The following is a 15,544-nucleotide window of genomic DNA, read 5'->3' on the forward strand; positions in this document are numbered from 1 at the left end:
CCAGTTGGTGGTAATTAGTGGTACGATCAAACCTCACCTTAGAGGCACAAGCACGTTGCATGGGCGTACGCTGATAGGACACTCGTTGTTCGTGTCGGTACATGTGCATTACGGTTTCTGCTCGATGAGCGCTGTGAGAGAGAGAGAGAGAGAGAGAACGAACGAACTGCCGAAAAGATGTCCTGATGGTACTGATTATCGCACGGCCGTTGGTTCGTGAGCCTTCTGGCTGTCATCGAAGTTTGTGTGCTCGAAAGCACTCTATCGGTGTTCTAGCGTCTGTTCATTCTGTTCGCTTGGTTCACAAGCCGATTACTTCCGGTCGGTCGGAGGTCGGTCCTCCAGACCAAGGGTGACGTGTTTATGTTTTCCACCAGTTCCAAGCTACCCAGACCAAGATGTCACCGGGAGGCTATTAAAACCTTGCGCCTTCATCTTCCGTAGCGTCGGAAGCAGCGGGAATTGGTAGCATGGGAATTTGGGAAATGAAGGTAGATGAGGAGGTACTACTGTTCGATACGGCCACCAACCGTGTGAGAAGCGTCGGAAACGCTATTTGTTCTGAGTGCTGCTGCTGCACCCCGTCATACCAAAACCAAACCCCGTGATGAGAGGGGTGACGAGTGCGCCCAACGGGGCAGGAAGACAAGGTCGCGAAATATGTTCACCATGGCGCGTGACAGCTTCATGGCTCGCCATCAACGTTAATGCGTTCGTTGATTGACAGGAATCGGTGAATGTGAACTGAGAAAAAAGAGAGCGTAGCGCTTTCCTTACTGGAAGCAGATCCCTTTCGGAATTTGCTCCCTAACCGAAAAAAGGGGTTAGTAGACACGGGAAGTAGTAGTCTAGGTGTCGCTGGCTTTTAGCTGATTATTACACTTGGAAAAACTTTAACGGCGGCACTTTCTGTGCTTGTGTGTGTGTGGGCCTTGAGAAGTGCCCGTACAATCAACAACCCTTTGGTATCGTTAGAGGCGTTGGGCGAGTAGTCTCGGATGACATTCAGCGTATTAACTGCTGACTGTGGGATCGAAACGGAACCACCGTCATTGTGGGAAGTAGTACGAGTTGCGGTGAATTTGCATCCAGCAGCCCGTTAAGCAAAAGTGCAGCTGCGGCCAAATGTCAATGTCAAGCGGTCGATGGACGAGGTGGTGTAAAGGCGAAATCCCTTGGGCAGAAGGGAGTCACACTTTAAGGGTTAAAGATGGCAAAGCACCATTAAGAAAATGATTTTTGCAACAAAAAATCAAGGGTGATAAATAAATGAGGCAAAATGCAACGAAGTGCTTAATAAATTATGTCAACTTTCACCAAAAAAATATAGCCTTGATTAGTTAAGCTTCTCAAGAACTCATCTGCCAGTCGTTGAACTCTCGCTCTCCAATGTACTGAGCTGATTCACGCTATTACTTCAGTTTTTAAAAGATTAATTACACCAAATTGTAGAATCATGTTTTGCCACCTGTTTTAAGCTGTCCAGCTAGATATCATTGTAGAACTAACGGTGTCCTGCGATAAGAGAGCCCGTGGCTTTCAGTGAGCTGTCAGTGTAATGAAGCAACCAGGTGGGAAAGCAATAAATACGGTTGAACACTCGCGAGCCCAGTGGCCTTTTCTGGTGTGATAATTACCAGAGCGAATGTCTGAAGTTGACTTAAACAAAAAAAAAAATTTGGAGTGAAGGACTCGTGGCGATTTTGACACGATGATCCAGCAACTTTCTGTGATACCTTACCTGTCACCAGTTGGTTGCAATGATTGTTAAATAAGAATAGAATAGTGCAATAGTTTCCCAAGTATTAAAATAATGTATTTTCTCTACCTCCTACAGACGAAGGTGACGAGGAGACTGGATCAACGGAAGGTATGGCTACTAAAATCCAGCCAACTAATGGAACAGTTAAAAGTACGGTCGCGGGTGTGATAAGTGATAGTATGCTAGAGGACATTACCGATGAGGACGATGATGATGGTGAGGTTGAAGATGACGAAAGTGACGAGCAGGATTTGGAAGGCTCAAGTGCTGATGATGATCCCGAACCTGAGGTGAAAGTAAATGTTATGGGTGAAGCCAACACCCGTACCAAGCACGTGGAAAGTGTGTGTGAATCGAAATCCGTGAATGTGTCGTGTGAAGGATTGACTAGTGTTAGTGCTGGTGTCACTCTTGTTCCTGCGGAAGTGAAGTTGAATAAGCAGATGAACGAGAATCAAGCAAAAAGCAATCACATTGTGCACCATTATCCAGGTTCGGGCGAAAATGCAGTAGAAAGGCGTGATGGTAAGTAATGTGCAGAAATGCTGGTATTTGTTTTGTTGTTTTAAATACATAGATAGAATTTCACTTCGTCTTGTTCGCATTTTGAAGCGCCTAAAGGTATGCAAAATATTGTACGACCATCTCTTTTAACAGCTGACGAAGGAAAAGTAACTTGCATACCTTTAGGCGCATGACTCACAATTTTAGGATTTCAATAAAGCAGCTGATCAATTAATCCAATCCAAAATCTGCTAGAATTGGAAGTAATATCTATTGAAAGCATCAACTGCTACATTATGGATGCATGTGGCCGTTTTTCTCGAGTAGGACTGATTAAAAAAGACAAATTGCTACGTGAATATGAAACGGAAGACGAATAGGAAGGATAGCGCTGATAGAGAAACAAAACTAGAACAAAGTTAATGTTACCCCAGTGCGCGGGCGAATGTTGGAACTTGCATGGCAGCATGAAAAACCCCCGACCGTGCCAATGCATAGTATTAGTGTTTTTCTTTTGCGCACCAAGAAACGAGTATCACGAGACCAACCAACGAACCATCCGATCGGCGCATCGGAACATCTAAGGCATTGTGGCATCCTAGCTCGTTGGAAACTCGTTGGCAAATGTTCGAGCCGTGTGTCTTTGTGTGTGTGTGTGTATGTACGGGATAGAATACGATGGGAGGGATATGATGGGAGGAAGGCTAAAAAAAATGGGACGAAGTGGAAAAACTTTGCTTTGGGTAGTAGTAGTAGGTTGGTTTGGTTGTTTGTGAAACTCTCATTTAGGAGAGTAACTCCTCGGGGAGTTACCGCAGTAATACATTTTCCCAGTGCCATTCGCTTTTCACTCGCTCGCTCGCTCGCACTCTCCTTTTGGTGTGCTTTCCGTGCCGTGCGAATGTGATCCTCGGGTGGTCGGGCTCCGTACTTGTTGGAGTCCTTGGGGCTTAGTGTGTGTTTCGTAGTTCATCTCGAAATGATACCGACAGGCAACACATAATCTTGCGTTCGAAACGGCAAAGACGGCTGGATATTAGAAAAGGATGGAGGTGCGCTAAAGTGATGCCTTTTGCGAGCGGAAAAATGCTCCGTAGGCTGTTCCGTTCGTTAGTTTTCCTCCAGTTTCTCGGGTCGTTCCGTTAGACCTTCGCTTCGAATGTATCTGCCAATACCGGCTGTCTTGCGTTCTCCGACCGGTCGTTCGTAACTCATTTCCTTGTGGAGCTCATCGGTCCCGAGAGTGTGTACCCTGGGTATCGCTCTCTCTACCCCGCCCGTCACCCACTAGCCACCAGTTGGCACTCGCTTCACAAAATCCTCGTGGGAACCGAACTTTTCCTTCATCGGAGGCGTACTTTCTTTGCATTCCCTGCGTGGCCAGCGGTCCCGTCAGAAGGGCCAAAGAACGTATTATCCGTCTCCGTTACAGCTGGCCCGGTACCGGTCCAGTTTTGCGCCAGATTTTCATTTCCTAGGCACACACCGGCACATGGTCCGGATGAATCGTTTTGGTGCGCTGAGTGGCATAAAGTCTTCTGTCTCTTGCTTGCGCTCGGTATGTGTACTTGGCCGTTTGGCCATGGTGCACATACTGTCCGGGTTGTAGAATACCGCTGGGAGTGATGAGGCAGTGCCGGAGAGAGGGGGAGAGGGAGAAGAGATACAAGAAAAGTGTAAGATGGAAATGAAGGTCCATTTCGTCTGTTTCGTACAGCACTCGGCATGAGCTGATGGTTGCCTTTGGTCTGTTGGGATTGCTGTAGATCCGTGGAGCAGATGAATACATCTAAGTCCGCCGGTTCTCGATGGAAAGCTCGACGATCTCATGATGTTTCGTCAGTGAGTTTCATATTATAGCGTCGGTGTGAATTACATAGCATTTGCTGCGTAATACTTGGTGATTAATCTTTAAACTTGGAAAGTAAATTCCGCAAGTTCAATAACTTGAATATGAGGTTGAATGTTGTGCGGTTCTTAGTAGATACTCTCTATATTGCGAAGCACTTCATTCACATTCTCCATGACTATTTCTTAACTGATCGTAAAACGGGAACACTCCCGAAGGACAATTCCCACCAGAATCGGTCGAACGGAGCTAGCGCGTATGTGTGTCTGTACAGAAGAAGAACCGAACTAACAAACCATACAAGGCACAGGGCGACCATGATGATGTTAGTACATATACTCCAACAGCCTTCTGCTGATGATGATGCCCCGGCGATGACGACTGTCAAACATGGATGTACGGGAAGCAAGTTTTCGGTCGGATAGCAGGGAGTTGCTTTAGCAATTATTGCTACGACGTCTCGGGAAGATCCCCCGTGGGAGTGCCCATTGCAAAAGCCAGACCGTCGAGAAGATTCGTCCTCGGGCTGCCGCATTTGCGTACTTGTTGTGAATGGATATTTTGCATTCACCCGGTTGAATATCTCTCTTTGAAACGCAACCTTTGCCACCTCGATCCGTGGCCATCGTATCCTTGTATTTTTGTTCCGTTGGTTATCCTGCGGACATCCGTACCTTGATGTCAACATGCACGCGAAACGCAAGACGAACGTTCATCGTCTTCGAGAGCGGGCGCTTAATTTGATCCCCCAGCGCAAACTCGTTGTGTCTTCTTTCGTCTTGTGCCGGGCGGTGTCGGCGGGCGGTATTCCCACGGGTGTGTCCTCGCTGGTTTCGGTACGTGTTTGCTGCCGAGACGCACAGAGGTAGTATTGAGAGATGTCCTGAAAACAATGGATAGTTTTATCGACATTGACATGGCTGGCGACCCTCACGAGTACTTTGAAAGGTCCGCTTTTCCTTACGGAATGGTTCGTCTTAAGATCAGGCCAGAGTCCCGAAGGATTTTGTTGCCGTTCCGTTCCAGAACGAATTATACCCCAGATGAGGCCGACAACGACGACGAGGACGTACATTTTAATACGGCAAGCAACTGTGCTCTTTTGACGACATTTCTGGCCAGATTGTACCAGAGCGAACAATACGGTAACTTCTCGGCAAAATTGGCATGGTGACTGTGAACTTCGAACATTAGTTTATTGTTGTCTGACGTATGGAACGATCGGCTCCACCGGACCAGAAGAATAGTATTTAAAGAAACTTGTCCACTATTTTCTTAACCATTGCCACGATGGCGTCTTGAATAGTGCCAGGATTGAAGTTTTCGTAGCATAACTGCTTTCCCCACATCGGTGAACTCAATCTAGGAGTGTTGCTTCGGTAAGGTACCAACAGGCAAAAGTCGGGATTGCCGACGTTCGCACGGTCGGTTCCAACATCATAGATTTCAGCCCGGTTTTGCAGAAAGTTCTCCGCCTTGACTGCTCCCGTGGGAGTGAAGGTGCTGTGCAACCCGTTCGATGGATCCATGGCCGCGCAATATGGGACGTGTATGTGTACACACCAGCCGTGAGGTGCTTACTTGTCAACTGTAGAGCTTGGTGATAGTTTTGAATTTTTGCACCTACTTGGCAGCGTCCTAGTAGTGCTCTCGCGAATGGTCCAAGTTGTGTTGTCAGTTACAACAACAGCCGTCTGCCGGTGTTATCCTTCCCACGTTTCTTCGACGGCCACTACAGGTAAGGATCCGAGCCGCTACGAAAGTCCGTCCGACTGATTAACTTTGACTCCAAAAAGACGGTTCCACGGTCCCACCGGTGTCACTCAGGGTTTCTTTTGCTCGCACATATAGAGCAGCAGTGGGGACAAAACAGCGCACGGAGGGAGTGATTTGGGAAAACAGGATAAAAAATGAAAACTGGGAATGTTGCAGTGTGGAGTCGGTTTTGTTTTTTGGCTGTCTTTGCTCTTTTTGCCAAGACTAACAGGGTTCTCTTCGTACCGAACGCCAGCCAGGTTGATATTCTTAGAGTCTTCCGGGGCCTTCTCAGGTAATGTTGTTTACTTTCTCATCCATGTTTCAACCCCTGTACGGTCTCCGTTCTCTTGCCGGTTTCCATCCTTGGAATCCCTCAGGAATTGCCAGCAGATTGTTATTTTTGTCTTCATTTTCCGGTGCTTTTGTTTTCCGCGACAGTAGCGACCACGCTTGCCAATCTTTTGGGATGTCAATATTGAGTTGAGTTTTGTGTGTGCTTGACGCTAGATGCCTGTCGGAGTGTGCTTTGCAGTTCACTATTTGAGAGCTGCTCTAGAGTAGGAGAAAGAGACAAAAAGGGGACAGAACTAGCCACTTATTTCTTATTTTGCATGTAAACGACACGTTAGCACGCGATACGTAATGCTTGTGGCCCGAACCACCATCATCAGATTCGATTTGATAGTATATAGAACATATTTTCCATATTTTTGTCACCGAATTTTGAGCTCCCTGAACTCCCCAGGGAACTTCAAGGTGGAAAAAGCTCATCCTTCTCGAGTAACTTGATCTCCAGAGACTCACAGCGCTTTCACCGACCGACCGGCTGACATGGGAAATAGAGAGAAAGAAACACATCTTGAAGGGTACCGGGAGATATCTTCACAGACACCGGTGCACAGCAGAGCGCACCGTGCATAGACAAAATGCCAGCCGCCGACTCGAAGCAGTCAAAAATAAATCCGCTTTGACAGGCCGCTTTGCATGTGGTGCTTTGCTGTCAAAGTACGCCAAATTGGAGAGCACACCATCGGGTGTGAGTGTCGTGTACTAGGATGCTACCCGGTTCGTTTGTCATTCACAGCAGTCGCTGGTGTCGCGAAGATGGTTGCACTTGGCACAGGTCATGGTAGTGTGTGGAGGTGAAGAAATTTGACTTCAGGTTTGTGACATCACACATCTACCGGTCTACCGGTGATAAATGTGTGTAATGAATGAATACTGATGTAGATTCTCTCGAGCTATGGCGCTGGAAGTGTAGTTCCGGGCGATGAACCAAAGGTAGCTTCAACCTTGGTCGGTGGCCACTCGGGAGCAAAAGCTCGGCAAATCAAAGTATCCAAATGTCCCTGTCACCCTACAGCGGTCCGGTTGTGGTTTGGTGTGTGGTATAGCGGCCGAAACGATTGCAGTGCTGGTTGACGTTCGATGTTGTAATTGACTTTCGTGACCATCATTACCAGGTTCCTACCGGCGCTCCTTTGGGGCAATAGAATCGCATCCCGCTTCTCGGAGCGAACATTTCTCGGTACGTCCATGTCCAAGGCAGGCATCCCAGCGTAGTTTGCGAGACTTTGGTGGTAGCTTTCGATAGTGACTAATGGTTCGGTATCTGCAGAATTGCCTCCCATCTTTAGCAATGTGTGTGTGTGTCTGTTGGCGTCAGCAAACCTGTGCGAACGTTGTGCCGCAAAAAGCTCTCGCAATTCCTGGAAAGCTTACGCTCGTACCGGAGTGTACCTTTCGTGCAGCCGGTTCCGATAGCAGGAACGAACGAATTCTGATTAGCAAAGTCTCGTGAGATTTCCTCACGCGGGACAGACATGGCACACACACACACGCACCGTGTACACATCGGCCTGTTAGGAATCTTTTCCACCTCATCCTTACGCTTCACAAATCGGCCCCAGCACGGGAAAACAGGGGGAAAAGGTTGGGATATGTCTCTTTGATAGTGTGGGCCTTACCTGTCAGATGCTGTTCCATCGTAACGCTGTCGAATCGGTGTGTGTCGTACGACGACGACAACGAAGGTGGTGCTGCTGACGATGATGACGTCGACGATAGTAGAAGCGTCCACCTACGATCCCGTTTGAGTTGTTCATCCTTGTCCTCATCGTGACAGTGCCAGGACGCCCATACCGAGCGATTCCCGGCACGCGTTGTGAATGGTGGTGACCCCTTTTTTCGATATAGAAATATACATAATTCCTTCTGTAGGCTCATATTATTCCTCCACAATACCGTTTCGCAGCGATAGCATGGTCAGGTTAAGACCGCGTGCGCGAAGGCACCACGGTCCGACGGGTTGGTCGGGATATAAGGTGTATCCCGTTGGGAATCACGCAGGGCAGATGGTGGGCATGAGTTGATGAGAGACAGTATCTCCGCATCCAGAATCCTGGCTAGAATTGACGGTGTCGGTGGCCATAGCAAGTATAAGCAATTTAGAGTTCTCCGGTAGTAGTAGTAGTAGTAGTAGTAGTGGCGGGTTCTGCGCCCGATAGCCGGAGCCAGGAGTTTGTGTCTTTGTGTGCAGGGACCGATATGGTGTAGGAGATTTTTCGCTAAATCTTCCGGGAATACGGGGGCCGTCGCAAAACTGCTGTCGGTCGTCGGTGCTGGTGGAACCGAATCAGAAGCTAAGGTTGTTATTATTACACACACTTTGTGCCTAGCCGGTGTGTTGTCGCGACCTGGCTAGCACGCGAAGAGTTTTTTTTTCTCCTTCCTTCGGTGTTGCTCCGGTTGTGCTTCAACTAATTCCAGTTTCTATCCAGCAGTCTAGTTTACGGATGGTTTGCAATGGGGAGAGGGGTCGTGGGTCGAATTTCTAGAGGGACCAGAGTTTATGAATATATGAGTGCTCTCGACAGCAGCTTGATATTTTTGTATAGAGGTTCCCTTTTTTTCCTACTGTTTTGCTATTTTCGTGTTGTTAACCAGGGATGCTGAGTTATAACTCAAATTGGTCATCGTTTGCGGGGGGGCGGTAGAACACGCTTAGTCCAATATGTCTACTTACGAGCGCAACTAGTAACATGAAGGGCCATTTTGCAGCCATCGCATCCTTGCTCTACATCTCTCGATTATTTCCGGTAAATTTGAGTTGACCGATGATGTACATTTTTTATAAAGTGTTCAGCGTGGTTAAGTAACTTTGCTGGGAAGTATTCCATCATCATCAGGCACTGATATGAGTTTCTAGTTTTTGTTTGGTGAACCAACATTACTCTATGGTGTAGGAATACCAATATTTGCTTTAAAGTTTCATAAAATAATATGTTTGTTATTAAATTTATAGTGCAACGCGTTAGCACAACTTTCAAACAAGACAAGATCCAGAAATAGAAATCCACAGAGCCATTTTAGACATTATGAGGTTCTCCAAAAATCACTATCCATTAGGTCGATATTTTGCCTACTAGAGGAAGCTAGCTTTCAATATAATAAAAGTGCATTATTTGGTGTACTTCAGGGCCTGTTTTGGGGACAGGAAGAGGAAAAATAGGAGTGAGGTTTTCTAACACTTCCCAACCTGGGTGCTGTTGCAGCCTTACAGCTGCAACTATTTGTTGGGCTAATAAAATAACTTTCAGTTGAGAGTTTCCGATAATGTTAGGCCTAAGCTAACCCTTACGAATTGTATCCGGCGATGTCCCTCCACAAACTGTCACTCGTTCTGACTGTCTGCTGGTGTCCATCACGGTTCATCTCCACAGACGAAGAAAAGTGCAATTCATTGTCGATTGGAGCGTTGGGAATTGAATGCTACCTCGTCCTGCTCGTGCTACCTTTCTTTCGGCCACGGTAAGCCGTCCGGTTTTGGTTGGTGCGAATGGCTGCCGTTCCCTGTGCACTGCATACATGCACCAAACCCCTTCGAGTGGGTGTTAAAGATGCGATAATTATTTATGCAACAACCATCACCTTGCCGTTGTTGTTGGCCTGTATTGAACGTTGCGCTGGGTCCCGGTGGCAACAGCGCAGCCATGTTGTTGTCCCGGCTGATGATCCCAACGGGGGCTTAGGCGCTTGGGCGTGCAGAACTAAATGCAGCACGCGTTGCTGCGTAGCGATAGGCTGGGTTGCTGGGGTCGTGTCATTACCATTCGCGCGAAACATGCGTTTGTTTGCTTATGTCTCCCCCCCAACCAAACCCCCTTTGCTTCGGTCGTGTGTGTGTTTGTTATGCGCGAAACATCCGGATGCTTGGAGCATTTCGCGTGTGACCTGCGGCGTGCCAACATCCGCATCCGTGCCAATTCCCTAATCAATGTGTTAGTATCTCTGCGCGGATGTTTAGGTGTTTTTGTGGCACGGATGTTGTGCACCGTTGGCCATTCGATGGTACACCAATTTCAACACAAAACACCGCGGACTCGCGCTGGTCTCGCTAGGGTCATTTGCTGGTGTGAGGAATTCACACTGTTCAGAGCTATTCGGTGTGAGCATACAGAACATTACCGGTGTGAATAGAAGCCGAAACTCCACACACGGTTATGGTATATTGGATTTAAGCGGTTCAAAGTCATTGACGTGCTGTTGTCTTGCACTCTCCGGGGGAATAGAGTGTTGAAGAGATGACGCGTTGCAACGGCATTATGCATACGCGCAGAAATTTCCACGCAAATCATGATTATTGGGAAATTTGTTCAAACTCGCGAGATCGCCAGAGTCTAAAAATTAAGGTTTTAAATGTTAAAAATATTATATAATTCAGGTGTAAAGCTTGTGTGCTCCTGATCCTGTGCCGGTAATAAATCAGCTGATAATGAGCGCGAAACAATCCTTGGAGACACACAAACACAGGATAAAAATGAAATCAAAATGAACATTTCCGACTGCGACATGAAGAATGTTCTCCGAAGCACCATTCTGCTCTCTATAGCTCGGCTATCAACGGTTTACTGGCCAAGCGGTGTGAGAGAGCATTCACTAACTGTCCCATCTGCGGACAGTAAACGGAGGACTCCAACCCCACAGCTTCCCACAGGATTCTCATATTCCCTTTTCAAATACATATCCATGTGTACGTGTGCGTCGCTTGCCTTCATCGTCTCCGTTTCCAGCTTTCCGTTTTTCGCGAACCTTTCCTTCACTGTCTGGTTCGGTCCACTCGGTCGGAGAGGGCCAGCGGCTCCCGCGAGTGTCGTATTCGCGGATGGAAGTGCCGGAAGTACGTTTCGGAGTATGACCGGCACCCGGTGTGAACGTACGCTCGCTACTGTGGCGACTATGCTTGCAATGTGGGCGGACAACACAGGGAGATGGTCGAACCTCACGGGATCAAATAAATATATATTCTGATATTAATATATGTTAAAAGCAATTGCCACTAATTAGCATTCATGTGGTTGTCGTTTTACTGACTCCATGTGTGCATGTGTCGGTCAGGGGTCTCGGGAACGCCTTCACCTTTCCCATCCCTTACGTATGCTTCCCGTTCGTTTGCCATATTTTTCCCTCGGGGGGAGAATCCTATTTGTGCATAAATATCTAAAATGAAGCAACCACATAACATTCATGCTTCCTTCCTGTTGTCTCGTACTCGTACACATTCACCGTTTCACAATCGGTTGGCGAGCTTTGTTTTGAAAACAATGACCCAAAAAAGAGAGAAATAAAGTCTTTTCGAGAGAGATATTGAAAGTGAGATAGAGCAGGAATGTCACCGAAAATTGTGATCCGTTCTGGTCGCAATTGACCAGGGACGAAACATCCTGAAGGCAAATGAACTGCTGTGTGTGATCACCTCGCTGTATCACTTCCGATTAGGCACTGTCGTTACTGTTGCTGTAGTTAATTTTCACTACAATCGAGAAAACTGGTGCATTGGCGTGTAATTTTTTGCAATTTTCGGCAATTTACTTTCGTTTTTATTAATAGTATTATAGCTTATCTCCTCTTGCTCTTGCTTCTTTTTGGTGAATCAAATCGCAGAGACCCAAAACAATTATTTTATCTTTCGAAACGCAGAGAGATTTAAAAACTCTTATGAGAGTCGTTTTAAATAAATCCACTCTGAAGGAGTTGGTGGTTGGTTTTTACAAGACTGTCCAACTGACTTTTACAACTGGTATGAGAGTTGTTTCAAATAAGCTAACAATTATGCCTAGGCGCAGCTATTCGAAAATAATTGAGCTAAAGGAAAGTTTAATTCGGTTTTTATTAGCCTTCGTTTTGATCGTCCTGATCGTTCTCCGTGAAAACAGATGTCTTATCCATCACTACTACATAGGTTTGCCATTTAACGTACCATACACCAAAGGGTATATTAAAATTAAAACATCCAAAAGGGGTAAGAAAGCATTCCAACTAAATATGAACAGTATGCACTGTCTCAAAAATATAACCAAATGTCTCCAGAGACACTTTTTGACCGGAATCAATAACACATTTCATCCAAAACTCCAGGGATGGTCCCGTGTTCGTTTGTGGCCAGCACAGAAAAGGTACCTTTACGAGAAGAACAGAATCTTCTCAGCAAACATTTCTGTAGAAACAAAGCAGCAAAAAAAAAAATCCGGCCCATTTTCCACAATTGAAAAGACGACTGGGGGGGGCCCAACTCTCACTGAACAGTCAGAAGACGGTGTTCACAAAAGTCCCAAAGTTTTTTTCTTCTCCAAACTCCATAACCAGTCCACTGGGGAGGGTGTGGGGGGCTGGATACTGCCCGACAAGGGGTACCGACTTCTCGCCTTCCTTAGAGCTGGCCAAGTATGTGGTGGTTGTGGAGGGCAGGAGAATAATTAAATTTTCAGCTAAACGATGCTAAGAATTAAGAACTATAATCGAGACGTTAGGCAATTGCAGTCCCACTACCGCCCTACTAAACCGACCGTCACATTTCTATCGGATATCCGGAAACTGTCTGGAGAATTGCTTACCGGAGAGTTCAAGATTTTGTGGGCAATTGGAAAAAGAAGTGATTTCTGAAATTTTGCTACCAGGGATGGGCGGCTGGATCGATTGCATGTATCTGAGATTAAAGAATGGCACCAAAGGCCGAAGAACTTTTGCTGCATCGCCCAAGAACACGCTCGGCAACTCGTAGCCGTCTAGCCGTTGCAGGCCTTTTGGGGGCTTCCATACTTCGGCAATCGGTCTTATCGGTTTTTGGTGCGTTTCAGACAATGCGTTATGACATCAGAAAGAAAAAATAAAACACTGAAGAGAGTGTTCGGTGAGGAAAAGCAATTTGATGTCGTCTCAGGGATGAAATCTTGCTGAACAAACATCTCCGGAAGGTACAATATTAAGTCATAGCTTGAGCGAGGTTTGCATCCTTTGAATTTGCACCAACCAGACCGTTTGGTAGGACTTTCAGGTTTGGTGTTTTTCTTGCCGCCATATCTTTCTTTTTAACAAGATTTGGCTAGATCGCATCGAAATTGATCGTCACATTTGCATTGGATGCATTCACCTTGACGGCACCAAATATGGACGGTTCCCAAACTGATTTAGCATTCTGGAGGAACCAAAAAAAAAAAAAAAGGTAACCAACCAGGTTCTTCAAATTATTCTTGTAGGAGCCATTGAATCCCTTTCCTTTCTTGTCACTGCAGCACGGCAAGAAAAGAAAACGCCCGAAATGTCCGTTGTACGGTGAAGGTGTGTGCCTTCTTCCAGTGCACCCCATTTATTCTACGGAAAAATGAATATAAGATATTCTTATTATCGCCACCACAGCGGGTCGGTAGGGTGCTGTGGAATCAGATTTCACCCCGTTGCTTTCTATTGTGGGGTTGAATTCTTGAAAGGTTCCGCATCGGTACCAGCAAGCTCACCGAACGCAACAACGTAATAACAGGAGGAATAGCAGAATAAAAACTACCTTGTTTTCTGCATTCCTTCGGTCTCCTAACGAGGAGCAAATTTTCTTGAGCACACGGGAAATCGGGAAAGCATCATTTTTTATTCATAGCGATTTTGAGCAGATTTTTCGACCGGGGAAATTGACGCCTGGCAATTTCTCTGGACTTTTTGTTTTTTTTTTTGGGAGTGAAGTTTGTATTAGAAAAGGAACGAATTCTAAGAAAGGGAAAACATGAAGCTGCATCTAATTTGAGTGCAAGGAATGCAAGGGTAGCATTGCATTAGGTTGCAATATTCCACCCTTCGCTAGGAGTCCTTTCGGTGCGGTGCAGTGAGATAAGATTTGTTTTATTTAAACTCGGCTCTGAACAATAAAATCTGAAATCATCTCTTTGGGTTTTTGAAAATTCCGCAGAAACTTTTGAATATTTTTTGGAGGTCCATATTTTTACAAAGCAGCCGAATAGATCCTATGAGCGTGACGGATAAGCTTTTGTGTGTGTCTCAATATCACAGCCCAAATTGAATTCACCTGTGTTACATTCCCTTTGCGAGTTTGTCGAATGCCTTGTTTTTTTGCTCCTTTCATTACAATTGCACCGAATCATGATATATCCGTATCAGAAGCTATACATACGGAGCCCCTAACGACTCTAATCAATTTGACCCAGTTCCATCGACATTCCATCGTATAGGGTCAGAGCAAAACAATTTCACACCAGAAGCCAAACAGTCGAGTGACCAGTTGAGTGTGGCAAAAAAACAGTAAATGAATAAATAAATATACAAAAAATCGAGCTCACAGATGCTCGGAACAATGGTGCAAGCAATCCTTGACAACTCCCCTGCAAAACGGCAACGATGCAATGCTTCATTTCGTTATCTTGCACGCCAGCCAGGGGTAAACCTGGGCAGCAACTGGCCAGGGGTATTTGGTGCCCATGTTAGTTTCCGTCCCGCAGTGTTTACCACCCCCTGCAATGTCCCCTAGCTTCCGAGCATTCCCAAAAAAAGTCCCGGGATGCCGTTCGGCGTTGGTGTTGGTTCACCAGCAAAACAAATCTCCCGAGAGTTGCTCACCTTCTCTGCACCATGCGCGGCAGGTCGCACTGCCAATGCCGGGGAGTTTGATAAATCCAGCACCAGGACATCAGTACATACTAACCAATGGTTCTGCAACGATGCCATTGTTCTCCTTAGTCGTTAGGTTTTTTTTTTGCCTTTTGTCCCCCTTTTCTCCAGTGTCTCCAGAGTGAGGTACTGGACCGGTCTTTGGGTTACTCCGATGTACTCTACCGTCGTCGTCGTTTCGATCGTAATTCCGTTCCGACATTTCGTTCATTTTATGGATGCGCATCCTCCCGGGAATGGTTCCCAACTTCTTCGGCCAAAAGGCAGTGGGAACGCCAGTATGGCCCCACGCTACACAATTCAAAGCTTAGGAGAGGTCCCAGAGCACCCTGAAGTGTAGTAGCAGCCGTTCCGATGGTAGATATGTGCGAGGGAGAAAGCTTTACCGTAACCACTTGCCCTGAGTTCTGTCCATTTGGCTGGTTGGCGGAAGAGGATACAGATGAACCTGGTGGTGGTTTGTGAGAGAGTGTGTCTAAGGATACAAAACCAGCGTGCACACATACACACATTCCAAACGTAGTCGTATTCGCCTTCTCAAGTCCCTTCAACTTCGGAGGTGGCTCCCCAGTGGCCATTTCTTATGCTTGAAAATCCGAAACACAACTCCGAACTTTCACGATATATCTCCCATGCCGGTCGGTCTGTACACGGGTTCCAGTGCGAGCGGTTGCCCGTTTCGGTCCGGTAGGTGGACTGATCCCAGTTTTCCACCAGCT

At 46.6% G+C, this 15,544-nt stretch overlaps 3 protein-coding genes across 4 annotated transcripts in view; 2 read left to right on the forward strand and 1 right to left on the reverse strand.

The window, feature by feature from the left end:
- Window positions 1–15,544, reverse strand: part of LOC126568629 (protein anon-73B1) — a 793,767-nt gene that overhangs the window by 561,659 nt on the left and 216,564 nt on the right. The gene's annotated exons all lie outside the window — the stretch shown is intronic.
- Window positions 1–15,544, forward strand: part of LOC126568418 (uncharacterized) — a 366,923-nt gene that overhangs the window by 116,721 nt on the left and 234,658 nt on the right. The window lies entirely within an intron of this gene.
- The window catches only part of LOC126567733 (zinc finger protein 423 homolog), a 73,796-nt gene that overhangs the window by 5,197 nt on the left and 53,055 nt on the right, over window positions 1–15,544 (forward strand). Inside the window, exon 2 of the mRNA XM_050224001.1 lies at window positions 1,838–2,287. Within this exon, the coding sequence (XP_050079958.1) occupies window positions 1,838–2,287 (450 nt within the window). The remainder of the gene's footprint in view (window positions 1–1,837; window positions 2,288–15,544) is intronic.

This window comes from Anopheles maculipalpis, chromosome 2RL, assembly GCF_943734695.1.
Source record: "Anopheles maculipalpis chromosome 2RL, idAnoMacuDA_375_x, whole genome shotgun sequence".
Lineage (NCBI taxonomy): Eukaryota > Metazoa > Arthropoda > Insecta > Diptera > Culicidae > Anopheles > Anopheles maculipalpis.